General features: G+C 39.8%; 1 protein-coding gene across 4 annotated transcripts in view; it reads left to right on the top strand.

Moving 5' to 3' along the window:
• SYT1 (synaptotagmin 1) overlaps nt 1-17,729 on the top strand; it is a 352,054-nt gene that overhangs the window by 243,218 nt on the left and 91,107 nt on the right. For all 4 annotated transcript variants that reach the window (XM_061369381.1, XM_061369379.1, XM_061369378.1 and 1 more), the window contains one exon: nt 14,071-14,255. In XM_061369381.1, the coding sequence (XP_061225365.1) occupies nt 14,071-14,255 (185 nt within the window). The remainder of the gene's footprint in view (nt 1-14,070; nt 14,256-17,729) is intronic.

Raw genomic sequence — 17,729 nt, 5'->3', positions numbered from 1 at the left:
CAGACAGACAAGTAATTCCAGAAGTGATTATTTTTCCTATGCTTAGTTACAGTGTTCCCCTTTAATTTTTATTTCTCTGTTCTGGCCAAACTTGGGCTTAATCGCTTCAAGTTCAATTGTATTTATATAGTGACAGAAGCAAGAACTCTGCTATGTACTTTTAAGATTTCATCATTTTTTTCTGCCTCTTTGATCAGTAGCAATGAAATTAATCCAGTGAGAAGAATGGGCTTTAATTAAATGGTTTTAATAAGTGGGATGCACTTTTGATCAATAGGGTATGCAGTGGCTGTTAAATAGCAGTAAGAAAATGTGTGCGTGCAGAGAAGCTGCTAAGGTTAACTGTAAATACAGGAGCAAAATATAACTGAAGTGTAAATATGTCAGTCTCAGGGGAGAAGTTTACATGGGGCGTGGGGTTAGATTGACCACTAACAATTTTTAGTGAACATTCTTTGTCATCCTGAAGTCACAGATCATCCTCTCCTGACTTTCCTTCTTTAAGGGGAAAATAATCCTTTGCTTGGACTATGCCAATTAGCAAACTGTCATTTAGAAAGCAATTCAAAGAGAAAAAGCAGTGAACATGGAGTGGTGTCAACCAGAGGGCTGTAGATCAAAGTCAAGTGTAGAACTTTTGATTCAGACCCTGATGACCATTTACGGCAGCAAACTTAAACAAGAATGTCTAATAATTGATTTTCAGAGCTGGCATAAGGTTCCATTTCTTTTTCTCTTCCCAATGAACTGAAGAAGCCAGTGACATTTCAGCACAGTGTTTTCAATATTGCCTTACAGAAGTGTTTCACTTAGTGGAGAAAGTCTGTCTTGAACATACCTGTAGGATCAATCTGTGCTGAGTGCACTCAGTGTCAATAGGACACTATAGAAGGAGATGAAGGAAAAGGGTGCTCTTTCTGTGAACTGAGCTCATACAATTAGATCCCATAAGGGATGTAAGTGTCTAGAATGTGCCTGTTTTTCATTTGGGCAGAGTAAGGCAAAACCCACACCTACTGCAGATAATCAAAGGTGGACCATGGTACTGAGAGAGGAGATTCATTTCCTTCTGTCATATCCAGGAAAAAGGACTGATACCATAATTTGAGAAAAGCTTGCAACCTGCATTGAGAGTTACATTGCTGGACTTAAAACTCAGCACGGGTGGGAGTCAAGGGGTCCCAGCATGATGAAAGGTTTCCCAGGCTGGCTGTCCAGCAGCAGGCCAGATATAGGGGTTTGAAATGGAGGGGTTTCACCTGAAACGATTAGCACATGCCTCAGAGCAGCAGACCGGTTCACCTGTCCGCTTAACATTGGGGAATGAAAACTCCCTCTTCAAAAGACAGATGCATACAGCCCTTCTTTTCAGGTAATAGGGGTAGGATTAGAACAAGGCCGGGTTTTCTGATACTACACTGGTAGCACAGCTCTCCACTTTTTATATATTAATCTGAAAGTTGGACTACTCCTTCAGGAAATGGAGACACTTAGATTAAATTCCTTCATCAAGCTGGAAGCTTTAATGTATCACAGCACTTGTAATTAATCTGGAGCCATGACATTGTGTAGAAAATAATTCAAACTGTAGGCAAAAATGAGAAAGAACAGATTTCTGGTTCCAATTCTCAACATTTTGGAATTTTAGAATAAGCAACAATCACCAAATAATATAGAGAAGTTGATGAAGACTCTCCTTCTTCGTGGTTCCTCCTCTGTCCCAAAGTTTGCAAAGTCATACTTCACCTCTACTTTGTCAGGTTTATAAAAAATGGGAGATGAAAGTACTAGATGAGATTTTTAGGAAGCGTTGCTGTCTTAAGAGACAAACTGATAGTAGCTGCTTTTGCTGATGGCAAATAAGATCAACAGGACAGAGAAAGCATTGGGACAAACTACCTGTATTAATCCACACTAGAGGAGAACATTTTTGCTGTCCTTCAGGATGACATGTGTGCTTATAAAACCATTATTTCCAGGATTCTTTCAGATCCACATCATCCCCTAAACTAAAACTATCAGCTTCGTGTTACGGGTGGAACATGCACTCATGGCCTAGCAGAGTATAGGGCCTGACTTGAGCTTCTTTAAATTAATTATTCAGGCTAATTAGCAGAAGGCTGAAGCACAACATGAGAAAAAAACATATTGCAGGCATGCAAAATTAATAACTTCTTAAACTGCTAGGTAGGCGAAGTGAGAGGCACAGTAACAGTGAGGAGCGTGTTATACTTGTACCTTAGAGACAAGACATAAAGATGAAGAAAGCAAGAAAAAATTTGCAGGTCGTATGTAGGAAATGTGGATTAAGAGATCAAATGCAGTCTGCAGCTTTTTCAGACCTGAAAAGCTGTATCCATACATCAACTGTATAATGTTGATGTAGATTTCAACATACTAACATGAAATTCCAGACATGTGTCCGTAAGGGGTTTGGTTTTTGTTCCTTCAGCAAACTGACCACTTTTCCAATAACACAGCTTTCTTAGTCTTTTAGGGATAGCTTTTAATGCTAGTAGGAGCAGTTTTAGCTTCGTCTACACTGAACAAAAAGTAAGGAAAACTTCAGTGCATAGAAATTGCACAGAATGTTTAGAAGAGAATTGTGACTTTACCTCAAGAATGAAATTTCAACTTTTATATTTATGGAGACCAGAGAAAAGCCTAGGAGTTCTTGTCCTAAAAAGGATAGTCTTCCTTCTTAGGGAGTACAACTCCAGATTTGATTAGATCTATTAATGAGGTCAAATGATGCTCTTAGGCTGGTAGCTAATGTAAACCAAATCTATTTATCACTTTGGCAGTAGTTCCTGCAACAAAGTTAATGACCATTACAGCATTTACACTTAACCAATCAGGAATGGTGCTTTTTGTGCAAAAAGGCAGTAGTTAGTAATCAATCATCATCATCCTCATCATAATAGTGTTGGTAAATGAGCTTCTGTAAAAGAAGAGCAACATGGCTATTAACCTTAACCATACCTTGAAAATAGATTTCTTCCTCCAAAGGCCACTACTGATAGGTGGTTGCAGAATAAAGGAGGTTAACATACTGGACAAAGGCACAACCCAGGTTTAGATTCTTTGCTTCAGTCCTTTAAAAGAAAACTGGATGCTTAAAAAGATAAAGGTCAAAGCCTGCTATTTTTTTAAATAGCAGATGAAAATAACATTTTGTCCAAGGCACTAGAGTTTTACACAGTCAATGAATAATCAATTAGATTTCTTTTTTTCTGTATTATCAGTGGAAATATCTAATAACATGCAGATTCCACAAAACTGCATCTTTATAGTATATTCTGATACACATCATAGTGACAGCCATGTGCTGGTGAAACAGAGCAGAGAGCTGCAAAAGCTGTTGTCCACATTTCATGCCAGTGGTGTTTTCTTGGGAAGTTTGGCTTGGCAGGGAAGGAACACGGGGAGTTACACTGTGTGGTGCTTGTTGAGGCAGAGGTGAGGTGTACATTGTGAATGGGTCTCTCTTTCCATCCCAGCACTTGGATGAGGCTTGGGATAGCTGGGCTGTTGATACGTACTCCCTTGAAATTTGCAAAGCTGATACCTGACCTGACAAGCAAATACCCTGACCTGGTACAAATATCCTGAGAAGCACCTCTGAGTAACAGATAGAAGACAGGAAAATGCTTTAGTCTGAATGCCTGGGGCAAACCTGGGACTATTCTGTCCTTCAGCACACACCCCTCAGGCACTCGGGCAGACTGCACATTGCAGAACAGCTCACCTGGCTTCTCTGGCCTGCCAGGCATGTGTCATATACCAGTGCAGCAAAGCCCATACCATTATGCCCCCAATCCCCCAAACCGGTGTTATGTGTATAATGTTCTCAAAACACCTGCAGCATGGATATCATTTACTGCCCTTTACTGAGAGCATACCCCTGCACAACTGAATCAGTACACAGTTTGAGATTCCTTGGGAAAGTACACAGGTACAGCCACAACCGGCCTCGCTTAGTCCCAGCAAGGCAAGCAGAGTCACCCCAAGGCAAAGTAGCACAGCTGCAACTCCTGCACCCTGCTCTGCACTCTGCAGTTGACGCATGGTTTGAGCCCTTGCCTGAATACGGTGCACTCATCACACATTGCTGGCCATGCACCACAGCAGGATCCACTTGCATCCAGATTTGAGAGGACACTGGACCAACAAAGTGTATTTTATTGATGATCTCTGTGAACATGCAGTGGCTCGTGCTGATTGTGCCTGCCAGCAACTGCACGTAAGTATCATAGGGCCATTTTTGGTGTTACAGACACCCAAGAAACAAAGGTAATGGGACCATGTGGGATGTTTCCATTGTAGCGAATGGAGATAGGGAATTTAATCTCATGCTGAGGGTTCAGCATGAAAGTGCTTCCTATACAACCATTTATGCAAAAAAATAGACAAGACTGGCTTGAAGAATTATTGAAGATACCAAATTTTCATTTGGGGCATTCGTATTGAAAGCTGTCACCTGGAACACCAGAGTAAGTCACAGATGGAATCTGTTTTTTCCAGGGCTAACTGCTGTCACCTCAATAATACAGCTCCTTTTGGATGGTCCTGGCCAAAGAGAGTCTTCTGGTTCTCTGTGTCCTTTTTTTTAAGGTCTGGTCATGGCTATAACCTTGGCCACTGGTGAGTTATTGAGGTGCCAGGCTGGTTGTCTGGGTTCTCTCAAAAAAGATGTTCAGGGTTCCAGGAGGGTCTTGGTGAGGTGATACAAAGGGGTATTTAGCAAGGGGCATACACAAGGGAGTGCTAGGCAATGTGCTTGGACAGACTGGAGCTGGTACTGTACAAGTCTGCCGGATTGTTCTAGGATGATGGCTGGACAAGGGTACAGCTCTTGCAAGGAGTCAGTTAGACCAAGATGGGCATGTACCCACCATGCAGGCTTGGGACTTTGTGCTGTAAAGCCTCACAGACAAAACTGTCTTTTTATTTCATCTGTGTGCAATGTGTAATCTAGTAAGGCATTTCTTCTGAGTCAGTGCCTTTAGGCACTACCCACACAAAAATAAGTGTCTATTAATAATGATAATATTTAATGAAAGAATCTTGTTCAAAGCTATGTCTGTACATTTAAAATAACAGATGAAGAAATGCAGATATTCAGTTGGTTTCACTGAGTATACACTGTTACCCAGCAAAAGAAATACGCATTTTTAGATACATTCCTGTCACAAAAAGAAATACAGCTTCTCTTGTGAGAAATTACTGCCCACATAATGCAGCTGGCCTAATATACAGTCAACATTTGAAAACAAACTTTAATTATAGCTGGAAGAAGATTATTTTTGGTTTGCTCCTTGATTGTTTTGTAATTGATTTATCAGTAGTACAGCTATGTGGTTAATTTTTTTTTTAAGCATTCTGGACACTGAAGATACAAAAAAGTTCCCAAACCTGTTAGAAATTATCCTTTCTCCCTGCTTATCATACTGAAGTGCTGGGACCCAGGGCACCTCTGGTGTATGTTTAGCTCTGGTGGCACACAGGATGTTCAACACCAGTGTTTTACTGTGCTGGAGGGGTTCCTTCTGGATGTGACGTGTTGCCTCTGAGCACATGGAGCTACACAGCATGCACACACACCAGGGTGGCACTTGAGGTGCTTCCTCTGGTGAGATCTGAGGTTGACACCGCACCCCAGGCTGCTGTCTGGTACACTTGCTTGCAACGTGCACATGGCATGCTCCAGCACTTAGCTCACTACACTTGCAGGGTGCATGCCAAGGACCTGCAGCTGACATGAACTTTGCTGCTGGCAAAGATGCAGAAGGGACTTGCTGTCTTGGAAACATGCTCGCAGCAAATGAAGCCCCTGTTGCTTCCTGTGCACTGTACCAGTCAGTAATGTAGACCAGTGCTCCCATGGTGTCTTCTATATGGTGCTAACCAAAGTCATTTTATTCTGTATATATTAATGTCTGCATCTCTTCAGTTCAGATATGATTACCTACCTCCTTTGTAAGACACTTTGTGATCTACTGATGAAGTGTGCTATACATGAGCCATTTTTATTTGAGACCTTCTAAATAAATATTAGATCTCAGTAAGGAATAAAACTGGTTATTACTTTCAATGGGAACTTGGTGTATTACTCCAATGGTTGTTAATTATTAAAATTAAATTAAATTAAAATTAAAACAAGCCTTTAAACCCTAAATCATCGTGTAACAGCATCCTGTGTTAAGTTTGTGTATGTTAACAGACCATTGGCTTACAGACAGGTACAGTTTCTGTAGGTTCATCTTGTCAGAAATCACAAATCAGTTCCTTTTTAAAAACAACTGTACCCCTGCATAATATTTTATTTTAAAATGTGCCAAATCAGCTTTTCCTTACTTGGCAGCGGAGGTTTTACCTAGTTCTGGAACTTGAAACATTCAACTTATACCATGTATGTCTGATTCTGGTATGTAAGAAATGTGTTTACTATTATGAAAATTGAAATACAACAACCTTTGCAGGACAAACCTTGAAAATATGACACAAATAACATTTCCAAGTGTTCAAAAACTGAGAAGGAAGGTAAAACAAAACCAGGGTTCATTGGGTATAGTGAATGAGATCAGCTAAGAAAAATCAAATATATATAGGCATAATTGATTTTTTCCCATCAATTCCATTACTCTTGTGTCTTATTCTCTTGATTTCTGAGTTCTGGGATTGGTAAGGCTGGAGTATTTTGTCCCTTTGAAAATTCTAGTTCCAAGTCAGAGGGAGTGCATGACTTTTTTACTGGTTTGTTTCTTTTTTTTCCTTCAGACTATCAATCCAAGTTTGAAATGCAACATGCTCTATGTGTCACAGGAAAAGTGAAGTGTGTTTTAACCAAAAAATACAAGACAAAGGCAGTCATCTCAAGTCTCTACAGATTTGTTTGTCAGATTTGAGTATTAACTCCATGGGTTGTTTTGTCCCTTCTCAGGAAAGTACTTGCCCTCAGCTGGTGTTGGTACATAAAGTATTTGGAAAGCCTTCAGCAAACCTGTCCGGCTTCCAGGTCTGGTTGGAGGCTCATCTTCCCCAGCTGCTCAGTGTGCCCAGTGCTGTCTCTGGCAATTATTTAGAGCCTTAATTCATTTATTTAGTTTTCAAAGCTCTATGGCAGCGGATACATGAACTGATAGAAAACATCAGTCTAAAAATATTATTTACTTGATTTGAAATCATCTTTCATCAAAGTCTTTCCTTTCCCTGCACTGTTTTCTGTAGAAAGTGACTGAGAGGTTTTGCCGGAAAGGGGAGGCTGCTTTGTTTGTCACACTTTCCTTTGCAAGGGACACGCTGTGCAGCAGGGAGCTGGGCTCATGGTTCCTTCTTTGAGCCATTGCGTAGAACCATAGCATCACAGAATAAGGTTGGAAAGGACCTTAAGATCATCAAGTTCCAACCCGCCTGCCATGGACAGGGACACGTCACACTAAACCATGTCACCCAAGGCTCTGTCCGACCTGGCCTTGAACACTGCCAGGGATGAAGTATTCACAGCCTCCCTGGGCAACCCATTCCAGTGCCTCACCACCCTCAGTAAAGAACTTCCTCTGTTTAAGTTTGAACCTGTTATCCCTTGTCTTACCACTACAGTCCCTAATGAAAATATTGCATGCCAAGTGGGGGAGAAAACGGCTGGAGGAAGGGGGAGGCAGGAGCAGCCAGGACAGATGGGGGCTATGAGAGGGTGAGAGGAGAGCCATCAGCCCCACAAAAGCGTGGCACTGCTGGGAAAAGCAGCCAGATGCCAGAGACTACAGGAGGGACCTTTCCAAGGAGCCGTGTGGCCACCAAGGAAGCTGTGCAGTGGTGTTTGTGCTGAAAATGAGTGCGAGAGCAGCTGTGACCTGGGGCCTGACAAAGCCGGGGGGGGGGGGGGGGAGAGGGGCGATGAGTGTTAACTCACTTTTGCTCATATTCTGTTTTCATTTTGATGCAGGGGGAATGGACAGGTTAAAAGAAGAGATAATTTCATTTTAGTATTTATACAGATGAAACCAAACATTTGAGCTTGAAGGCCTTTGCAGTCTCCTTCCTCCAAGGAGACACCTCAGCAGCTTCACTTCCTCACTTTGGCTGCCTCACCATCCCACCTCACATGGAAACATCCCTGCCTTGCTTTCTCCCCCATGTGTCTCTAGAGACACGGGGCAGAGGAGCTGATGAGACTGAGCAGTGAAGAGCTGGGGGAGGGAGGGAGCAAAATACGTTGGAAAGAAGGAGAGAGATACAGCAATGGAGGCAGAAATAGTTCCGTTCTGCAGAAAAAAAGATACACTGTTGGGTAGATGTGTTTTACCGTGACAGAGTATCTATCACATGCCCCGAAATGTGAATTAATACAACAATAAACATAAACAACCTGCAAATTCAAATAGGAGGTGTGGGTTTGCCTTCAGGTAAATATTTTAGTCATTTTATGCATTTTAACTTCCAGCTTTGCGTGCACACAGTAGGCACATCAGATTCTCAAGCAGCACAAGCACCTCAGCTAAATTTGTAGCCATATCTAGTATTACTGCTAAATTCAATGTCAGTTTATTTGCAAAAGCTGGAATGTTCAGCCATACAAAGTTCGCATAATTTTGCATGATAATGTCTAGCAAAGAAGCTATAGGCAGGAATACATTCAGTGAGTGAAGCCATCTGATCAGTGCACTTTCACAGACTTGTTTTGCATGTGGGGAACTTTCACTGTCAGAACACACATCTCAGCTCAGTTAAAGCTTCAGTAACTTCCATAAACTATTCATAGAAATAATCTTATGCAATTGCACATGCTCAAAATATAGAGGGGGGAGGGAAATGTCAGCATGAAGAACATTCATTAAAATACTTCATAATGGTTCCTTCTAGTGGTGGGTCTAAGGTAGCGTCATTAACTTGAACCACATTAAAAAGATCTGTGGTGAATGTAAGAAAGTGAAAATAATATTTTGCAAACATATTATTAAAGCAAGAGATCATTAATAACAGTGTTTGGGGTAGAAGTGTAGCATTAAATGCCTGGAGGCTACTATTTAAATAACCACTGTTTGTAAATATGTATTTGCTGTTTTTATCTTCCTCTTTTACAAGTAATTTTACCATGTATCAGCATTTCCTTTTCTTTGCATTGATCACCTTTGTATTCCTTCTGCTGGGAATAATGGTATACATTACCTGGGTCCTTGCTCTCAGTACATTTTCTGTTTCTTTAAGTAACTTCTAATGAAAGTCAGATTGATTCCCAGAATGTGGCCCCTGGGGAGTTTCTATACAAAAAGTCTGAATGTGGCTATATATGGGGTTTGCTTCCTGATAAGAAGCTGTAAGTGCAAAAGCTAAGATAAAAATATAGTTTAGTAAATAAAAAATGCTAGTGCTCTCATATTCAGGCTTCCAGAACTTCAGATTAATGCAATGCCCTTCACACACAATTATTTGTCAGTTGCCTCTTCCTGTTACACATCATGCTCCCTCCGAAACATAGATTATTAATATTTATCAATTCTGACATGCCGTGGGGCTTCTTTGCAGAATAGTATGGAAGCTGCCATTGACTGATAGTCCTTTGCTATCACAGTTTCAATGGGGCTGCTTAATTGTTTAATTGGGAGTTGTCAGTGGACAGCATTTTTGACATGGAAGCTTTCACTTTTTAATTCAGCCCCTCTTCAGTTCTTCCTTGACTTTCCCTCTCTTTGGATTCTAAGTTAATAAAGTTTCCTCTTACATTGCACAGAAAGGGAAAAAAATATTAGCGTAAAGGATTTTATTCTCTTTTACAGTCTGTAGCACTTTGATGCTGTTACATGTTTTGTGACTTCCCTCTTACTGTCTTTCCTCTGGAGTCAAATGTCCTCTAAGGCACTTGATAATTTTAGATCATCTAACGGAAATGTCAGTTTTAGACCCAAGGCCTGTGCTACTCCAAGCATTTTGTGTAAGGCCAAGTAAGGATACCTTTATATAAAGTCATCATTTGTAGCTCTTACATTGAATAACTCAATAATACTTCCTTTCCTTTGAATCTAGCATATTCAGTGGAACAATACTTACTGACAGATTGAGATACAAGCTATATTTAGTGCAGTGCAGAAGAAGCAAGTCAGTGGAGTGAAGCAGTTGGTTCTGAAGACCCAGCTCCACACTGCAAACTTTGTGGGGGTAATGCTTTGGTTTAGGTTTGCTCCCATGGGCCAATCACCTTTTGTAGTCACAGTACGGTTAGGTGAGCTCTAGGAGCATATACTCCCATTCAGTCCATTGTGCCCTCCCAGGTCACTGCATAACATGAGTCCAGGCATGGTGTATGGATATGGTCTGGAAATATAACTCATAAATGCACTCCTAAGCCTGAACTTACAATGCAAGTGCACTGCAGCTGCTGTATTTGTGATGCTACAAATGCATCAAATGACCTGCAGTATGTGCATGACCCTGGATGGCATTAATAGAAGGAAGCAACAGAGAGGGATGAGAGAGCTCACAACTCCTTAGCTGCAGCCATATCTGACTGATGTTCAGCATGAGTGAAGGATGCAGAATGGGTACCCAAAATGGTTTATCAACACTATCCTAGAGCTTGCTTTTTTCAGGACCCTCCTATTGAAGTTAACCGTATGTTTAATTTTCTGTATATCCTCCTTTTACAGATAGGCTTCATTCCTGCATTTCTGAGTAAGTGCTAGAGCCTACCCTGTTTGGATTAGATCAATAAGACTAATTCAAGACCTTATTTATTAACTATTCTTACTCAGCAGATCCCCTCATACAGATTTTTCTTTAAGAGCCTTGTGGAATCACTGAATCACGTAGCAATTCATGACAGCTTCTTCAAAATAAGTATTCTGGTTTTGCCCACAGCAGCAGAACAAAGAAATTAGCACTGAAATACCAGAAAATTTACACACATATTAATTATCCTTAAATCAATAGCTTTTCCTTGATCACATAGGTGAGTATTGCTTGTTCCAAAGCACCCCCTTGTGCAAGCACTGGGTAAGACAAGTTGTGCAAGAAACTTATGGCTCCTTGTCACCTTGGTTGCTTGGTCAGGATCTGCGGTGAGGATCACCCACGCTGCTTCATTTGCCACAGAGGTCTTTCGTTCGGTCGTTTGTGTCAAAGACCTTCTGAGGTTTCAAACTGCGCTACTGAACCTAATCAAACTGTTTTAACATATATGAAGGTAGTCTTCAAACTGTAGATTCCCTTTGTTGTGCACTTAAACACTGGAAAAATGAAATTCTCTGAAAATCTTACAAAAGTGTGGGTAGAGTCCAACTGGAATTAACTAATACGCATCTCCAAAGTGAGCCACTGTGCAGAACCAAGAAAGTGCATATACTGCTGGTAAAGTTTTTATAGATACATTTGATTAAAAGCTGAAAAATTAAAGGCTGTAGATGTGAGTCTTCTGAAGTGACTAGTGACTTCAGACATTTCATTCTCAAGTCCACCTTGAAAGTCCACCATTTCATTCTCAAGTCCACCACCTACAGAAAACAAGTTTTAAAAACTTACCTGTTTCTAGAATTCAAGCTCCTCTGGCAGCAGCATGAAATGGGAAGCACAGATATGAAAACTCTCCCAAGTCTTTACTAATTTTGGAAAATCCTGTCTGTATTATATAAGATTAATAACATTTCAAATTACATAAGTAATGTTTTTGAAAGCAAACACTGCTTCAAAGCCAGTGATAACTATATGTTTCACTTGTCTTCAGTCTAACAATTGCATCCACTTATTGGGCAATCTGTCAAAGGCAGTGTTTGTTGAGCCATCTTCTTGATAGAAACAGTGTGCTTTTATTAGGGAAAAAAAAATCCATCCTTTTTTTCTTTTTCAGACATATGTGTTTAATTTGACTTGGAAATGGCCAGATTTTGGGTTACCCCATTTTTTCCCTAAATTGCTTATGTGTTGTTTAATAAAAAGGGAAGTGTATTTGTTCTGAAGAGATAAATAAGGAATTCTGTGTAATTCTTGGTGTCTCAGATATTAATTTGATAATCATTTAATTGCATCACAAGAGCTATTGGTTGGAACTAAATTACAAACAGATGAGAGCAGACAATGCATTATAAAGAAGAAGCTGAGGTATCTCCAAGTGTTTCAAATGCTCCCCAAGGCACCCTACATTGTTCATGCTCCAGAGAACCAAGGCAGCAGTGCCAGACTACCTCTTCTCACCACAGTTTCAGCAAAAAGGCACCTGACTTCACTGCCTACACAAGCTTTTCATCCATAGGATGCATATGTGTATATCCTATTAAACACCCACATTCCCTGTCTCCTCAATTCCTTGTTTCTCTGAATTTACCTGCATTAGGTGTGTCCCTCCTCACTTTCCTCCCACAGTGCTGTCCTGCTGGCAAAACCTCTTTTCATATTCTTGCTGCTCACCCTATTTGCTGGCATCATGCTTCAAGCGCTTCTGACAAGGCAGCAAACTGAATAGCTGATAAATTTGGGCAGCAGCATTCATTTCTTATCAACATAACTCCTGTTCAGATATGAAGTATAGTGTTACTTGTAGGATAGTCAGTTGTGCTACAATGTGTTACCATGTCAGCTTTGAAGACAAAACAAAATCATTAATGCGTGAAGTAGAGATTTTAAGTTGTGATAAGTGAAGATCTAATGCAACTTTAACTTCAGAGTTGCTGCTGATGACTCCATAAAATGCATCCCTTAAACAGCTGTTAATCTCTTCTCTGTTTATCTTTTAACATTCATTTGTTTAGTAATCAGTTCTCATTTGTTCCACATATGGTACAGCTTCCCTTTTACAGCAGCTGCACTTACTGAACATTTGGAAGAGCAAAAGTATTACAAAAAATATTGTTTAAATATTCTCCTGCATTATTTTTGTATCTGTCACCAAGGACATTTGAATAAAAGATAGAAAAAATGGTCATTAATTCTAGAGTAAAGAAGGTGTAGGTGCTTTTCCTGAACTGGTATTTTGTAGTGGAAGCTCCTGTGACCGTGCTTCACACTCAGCTTACCTCCTTTTTGCAATTAATTTTCTCTGTCTATTCCCTTCTGTGATTCACTGATGTCAACATGTCAAATTTGATTCACTCTTTGGTTTCTCTCTATATCATATTAGAGACTTTTCAGGTAATGCAATGAGAGCATCTTGCAGACCTGATGGTCGAGTGCATCTGGAGATTTTGAGAAAATGTTTACAGGGTCTGAAGGTTTGTCAGGTGTTCTGGTTAAATGTGGGGATCGGTGGTCGTTAAAGCTGGTTTGTATGAAGATAATTCCCTCATGGAGTACTTGTGTGTAACTGTTGTAATTCCTTTTGCTTCCAAAACTTCTGATCTTTAACAAGACCATTTTATCACAGCAAGTGTTCCCTGTTACTTATTCGTGCTTCAGCCATGCCCAGCATCCTGGACTGAATAAATAAACAGAACGTATGCTTTTCTTTATAGGAAAATATAGCTGAGACTATAGCTATTGTACTGAAACTTTGCTAGTGTTAGGGCACAATGATGAATAGGACAAATGTCCTTGGATTAGACAGTCCTTTGTCCTTGGTCAGTCTTTGCTGGTGACTTTGACCTGCATCTGTTGTGAGGAGTCTGCAAGTCTCTCAGGTAGAGCAGTGGGCAGAGGAGAACTGTTGGTCATTAAAACTGACTGCTTGGATCAGATGCCATTCTAGAAAAGGGAAATTTCAAGTCAGTTCCACCCAGTTCAGCCACAGTGGCAGGTAGGGTGGCAAGATGGTTAAAGAAAGAAGCAAGTAATTGCCGAAATGTGCTGAGCATTTTACAGATTTGCAGTGTCCAAAATTGTTTTCAGATGGCTGATTAATCAAAATAGCTGCAAGTGAATTTGATATGTGTCACCAGGCATGTAAATAGATAGGTGTGTTAAATGGGCATTGTGTGTGTAAATGCTCAGCTGGGAGAATGGTGACAGAATATTTTAGAAAGGTATTTCTGCAAGGCACTCTCATTGAAAAAGGCCTAACTGTGAGAGAAATGTGCTTGTTTCTGAATCTAACCCTACTAACAGTCTACCACCTTCTTTTTGTGTGTGTTTCTCTTTCTCTTCCAGTGCCACCTTGGGCCTTAATAGCCATAGCCATAGTTGCAGTCCTATTAATCCTTACCTGCTGCTTTTGTCTCTGTAAGAAATGCTTGTTCAAAAAGAAGAACAAGAAGAAGGGAAAGGAGAAGGGAGGAAAAAATGCTATTAACATGAAAGATGTTAAAGATTTAGGGAAAACCATGAAAGACCAGGTAAAGTACCTCTGCTTTTCTTGAACTCTTTGAGTTACATTTAAAGGTTTCTGTTTGCTGTGTCTAGAAGAAGTTCTTCATATTGCCTCAGTAGTGGCTCTGTGAAGAGAGGGCTGATTGGCAGCATCTTCTCAATCTCATGGCATCAGAAAAGATGAATCTGGGTGTGGTATCACTGGTAAAACAATCAGCTAGTTTCCTATTCTGCTAAAAAAAAAATGAGCAGGCATATAGTGACTCATCTGGAAGGGGCAAATTTATTGAGAGTTATCTTAGTTGTCCCAAAAATAACAGTGTTCACTGTCCTTTTTCAAGAACTTGACCAGGGCCTAGTACAATGTTTGTATATCTTTCTAGCAGTATTACTGAGCTTACATGATAAACAAAAATAGCTCTGAACTCTAAATCTCTCTTTACACAAAAGCAGAAGTTCTTCAGAGACTGAAACAACAGTATAGAATTAAAAATGAGAAGTGTAGGAGCAAGGGAAAACAACCAGAAAGGAAGAGCACAGGGGCATTCAACACGATGCTGGGAGAATTCATTTTTTACTAGAGAGGAGGAGATTAAAGACACTAGTAGCTGTAGGTCAACTGAGTAAGTTGGAGGAAAAGATCATCATAATGCCCTTTGAGCAGCATCATTTTCATAAAGGCAGAAAACTTTGTCCTTCAGATCTGTTTCATTCAAGAGAATGAAGTTTGCAGGACCTGATTTTCAGGGCCATAGACTTGACTAATATGTTCCTGAAAGAAAATTAAGCTTTTTTAACCAGGCTTTAGTATTGTTCTTCCTGGAACAAGCTGTTAGGAATAAGCAGGAGTATAGCAAAATAACCTCTTCAGTAGGAGCCAGTAACTGTAAAGATATTGCATGGTCAAGTCTGTGCTCCCAAGACGAGGTTGAGCCAGAGCACTCCAGGAGTGCTTATCCAGCCGCAGAGAAAGGGCAAAAGCATGATCAGGAATAAGTAGTTCCTTCCACAAGTTCGGATCTAGTGTAGAAGAAAGCTGAGCTGAAGGCAGATTGATCAGAAGCACAAGCCAAATCTGGGAGCCCAAGGAGTGAGGCCAGCTGATCAAGATTAGAGAAACCTAGAGCACAAGAGTTAAGAGGCCCATGGAACAGTCCAGAGCAAGTGGGGAGATGCCACTGTACAGTGATGGAGCAGCCACCAGTCTGGTTCATAAGCTAGACTTCAGAGCCCTGGAGCAAGTTAGCATGCTTCTTCAGTCACATAAGATGTGATAGGGGAAGAGCAAAATCAGGAGAGTGGATGAGGAAGCGTTAAAAGTCTGATGACTAGCTGCAGCTGGGCCATATGAGTGGAGTGTGAAAGGAGCTCAGGTAAGAGGTGGATATTAATAGATAGGCTTCACAGGTACAGAGCCATTAGAGCTATTTCCAGTTTCCATTATCAGACAAGAGGTGAGGTTTTGTTGTTCTTGCTCAGTAGAGAGTGTGGAAAGAAAATAACTGAAGATGCAGTTGTTTCGTTCCTGTTCGTGCTACTGAATTGCAGTAGCCACTACTAAAATGTCAATTCATTAGACAATTGTTAACTTTTCTAGTCTATACACTACACCAATAAAGTAAACCTTGGCAAAATTCATTACTTTCAAGGTATATATCAGCATTTTATAGAGACCACTGTACATACTGTCATGTGAGTGATGAAGGAAAGAGTGAGGATTGATCTGACACCGTCAGTCTTGGTTCTCAGACAAATACACATGTCATGCTTACAGCTATTTCCCCCTCAGCAATGCATGGAAAGTCAGATCATTTGTTGGGTTACCCTGGGCTACTCTTAGCCAACTCCTCCCACTGAACCAAGAATAATTTGGAAGAACTATTTGATTATGTTCATGGAAAGATTTTGAAGAGAAGTTTTTTTACGTTTTACCAATGGTAACAAACCTAATACTTTGTTGCAGAGCAAATAATGTGCAATTTGATGATTGATATTTATATGGAATTTGTTCCATATCATGAAGGCTGTTGTATTTACAATATATTATTAAGTGTTTTTAATTATATTCATTAGGACGTGGATAAATGACCATGGGAAATATTCTTGGAAAATAAGTATTTAAAATGCAGAATTACATTATGTAATTAATATTGAGTTTAATTTCTACCTTTTCATAGGAAAATTTGATAAAAATATGAATCATGTGTCTCTTGCCTACAAGAAGCTCCACCTTTGAAATATTGCACATACAGATATTTTAAAATAATTCCATTCAAAATATTCTGTATAGGTTTTTAAACATACTTTTGCCCAGATAGTTTGGATTTAACTAATATGTTTTGTTTTACACAGTTAAACCTAAGGGGGGTAGATTCTCAGTTGACATAAATGTCGGACCTTTAATAAGCGGATCACCAACTGTACCTCCAAGCTTCCTCTTCACTGTCTGGGATTTCAAAACCATGCTACTTAAATTGGCCCCTTAATTTCATACATAGGAGCCTGATAGCGTACAGATTTAAAGTTCTTGGTATTCAGTAACTTTTACCAACTCCATTACTAATTTGTGAAATTCTACCTATTTTTTTTTTTCTGTATGACTGCTTATTCTAACAGTTAAATCTTGAATTAACAGTGCAAATTTTAGTATACCTCTGCAATGATAAATGTAGAATATTTCAATTAACTGAATTGAACCACTTTAGAGGTTCTGGCATAAAATAGAAAGGGGAATAACAAGAATGCCTTTTTGCTCTTTAAAGGGATAAATTTTAGTTATAAAAAAAACGTAATGTAAGATCAAAATGTCTATCTAATGCCATTATAAAGGGCAACATAACATAACAAATATCTAATATATTATCAAAACCCAAAAAAAGGTTAGTTCTGTCATTGTTAGGCCTGAACCTGCAAGTGCTAATTATCTTCCGCCTTCATCTGGGAGTGTATAATAGGTGATAGGCACTAGGCATCTTGCAAGGCACACAAAACTTAAAAAGGAATAGCATTTGGTAAATTGAAAGGATCAGCTTCTGGAAATGTAATTTCCATCTTAGTCTGGTTTTGTTTGTTAAAGAGAACTTCTGACCTACGTGTATTAACGCTGACATGGACATCCATGCCAAATCATTATAGACCCAAATAACTTACTGCAGCTAAAGACCCTTTTGACATAGAGACTCAGTTCAACAGTCATACGCGATAACTGGATATTACAGAAAGTGGAATAAAATTTTGTTTTTCATTAGAATATTTGTGTTTGAACATGTCCACTTCCCTGAATACAACTCAAATGAGAAACTGTTTATGAAATAATACAGATGATGAGCAAATGCAGTTGAGGCAAAGTGGGAGACGAGTTGAAAATAAGGTTAGGTTTTCAGTCTTGAAACCCATTTCTATTGCAGGCAATGCTTATTTTTTCAGGTAGAGTATACAACTCCAAGGGCCACTGGGAGGATTAGATTCCTTCTAGGGGAGGCAAATTGTTAATTAATAAA

This window comes from Neopsephotus bourkii, unplaced genomic scaffold (genome assembly GCF_033783945.1).
Source record: "Neopsephotus bourkii isolate Nb327-2 ecotype Australia unplaced genomic scaffold, CSIRO-AGI_Nbou_v1 NB_1493, whole genome shotgun sequence".
NCBI classification, from domain to species: domain Eukaryota; kingdom Metazoa; phylum Chordata; class Aves; order Psittaciformes; family Psittacidae; genus Neopsephotus; species Neopsephotus bourkii.
The sequence above is the reverse complement of the archived record's forward strand: the minus strand, read 5'-3'. Positions and strand labels throughout refer to the sequence as shown.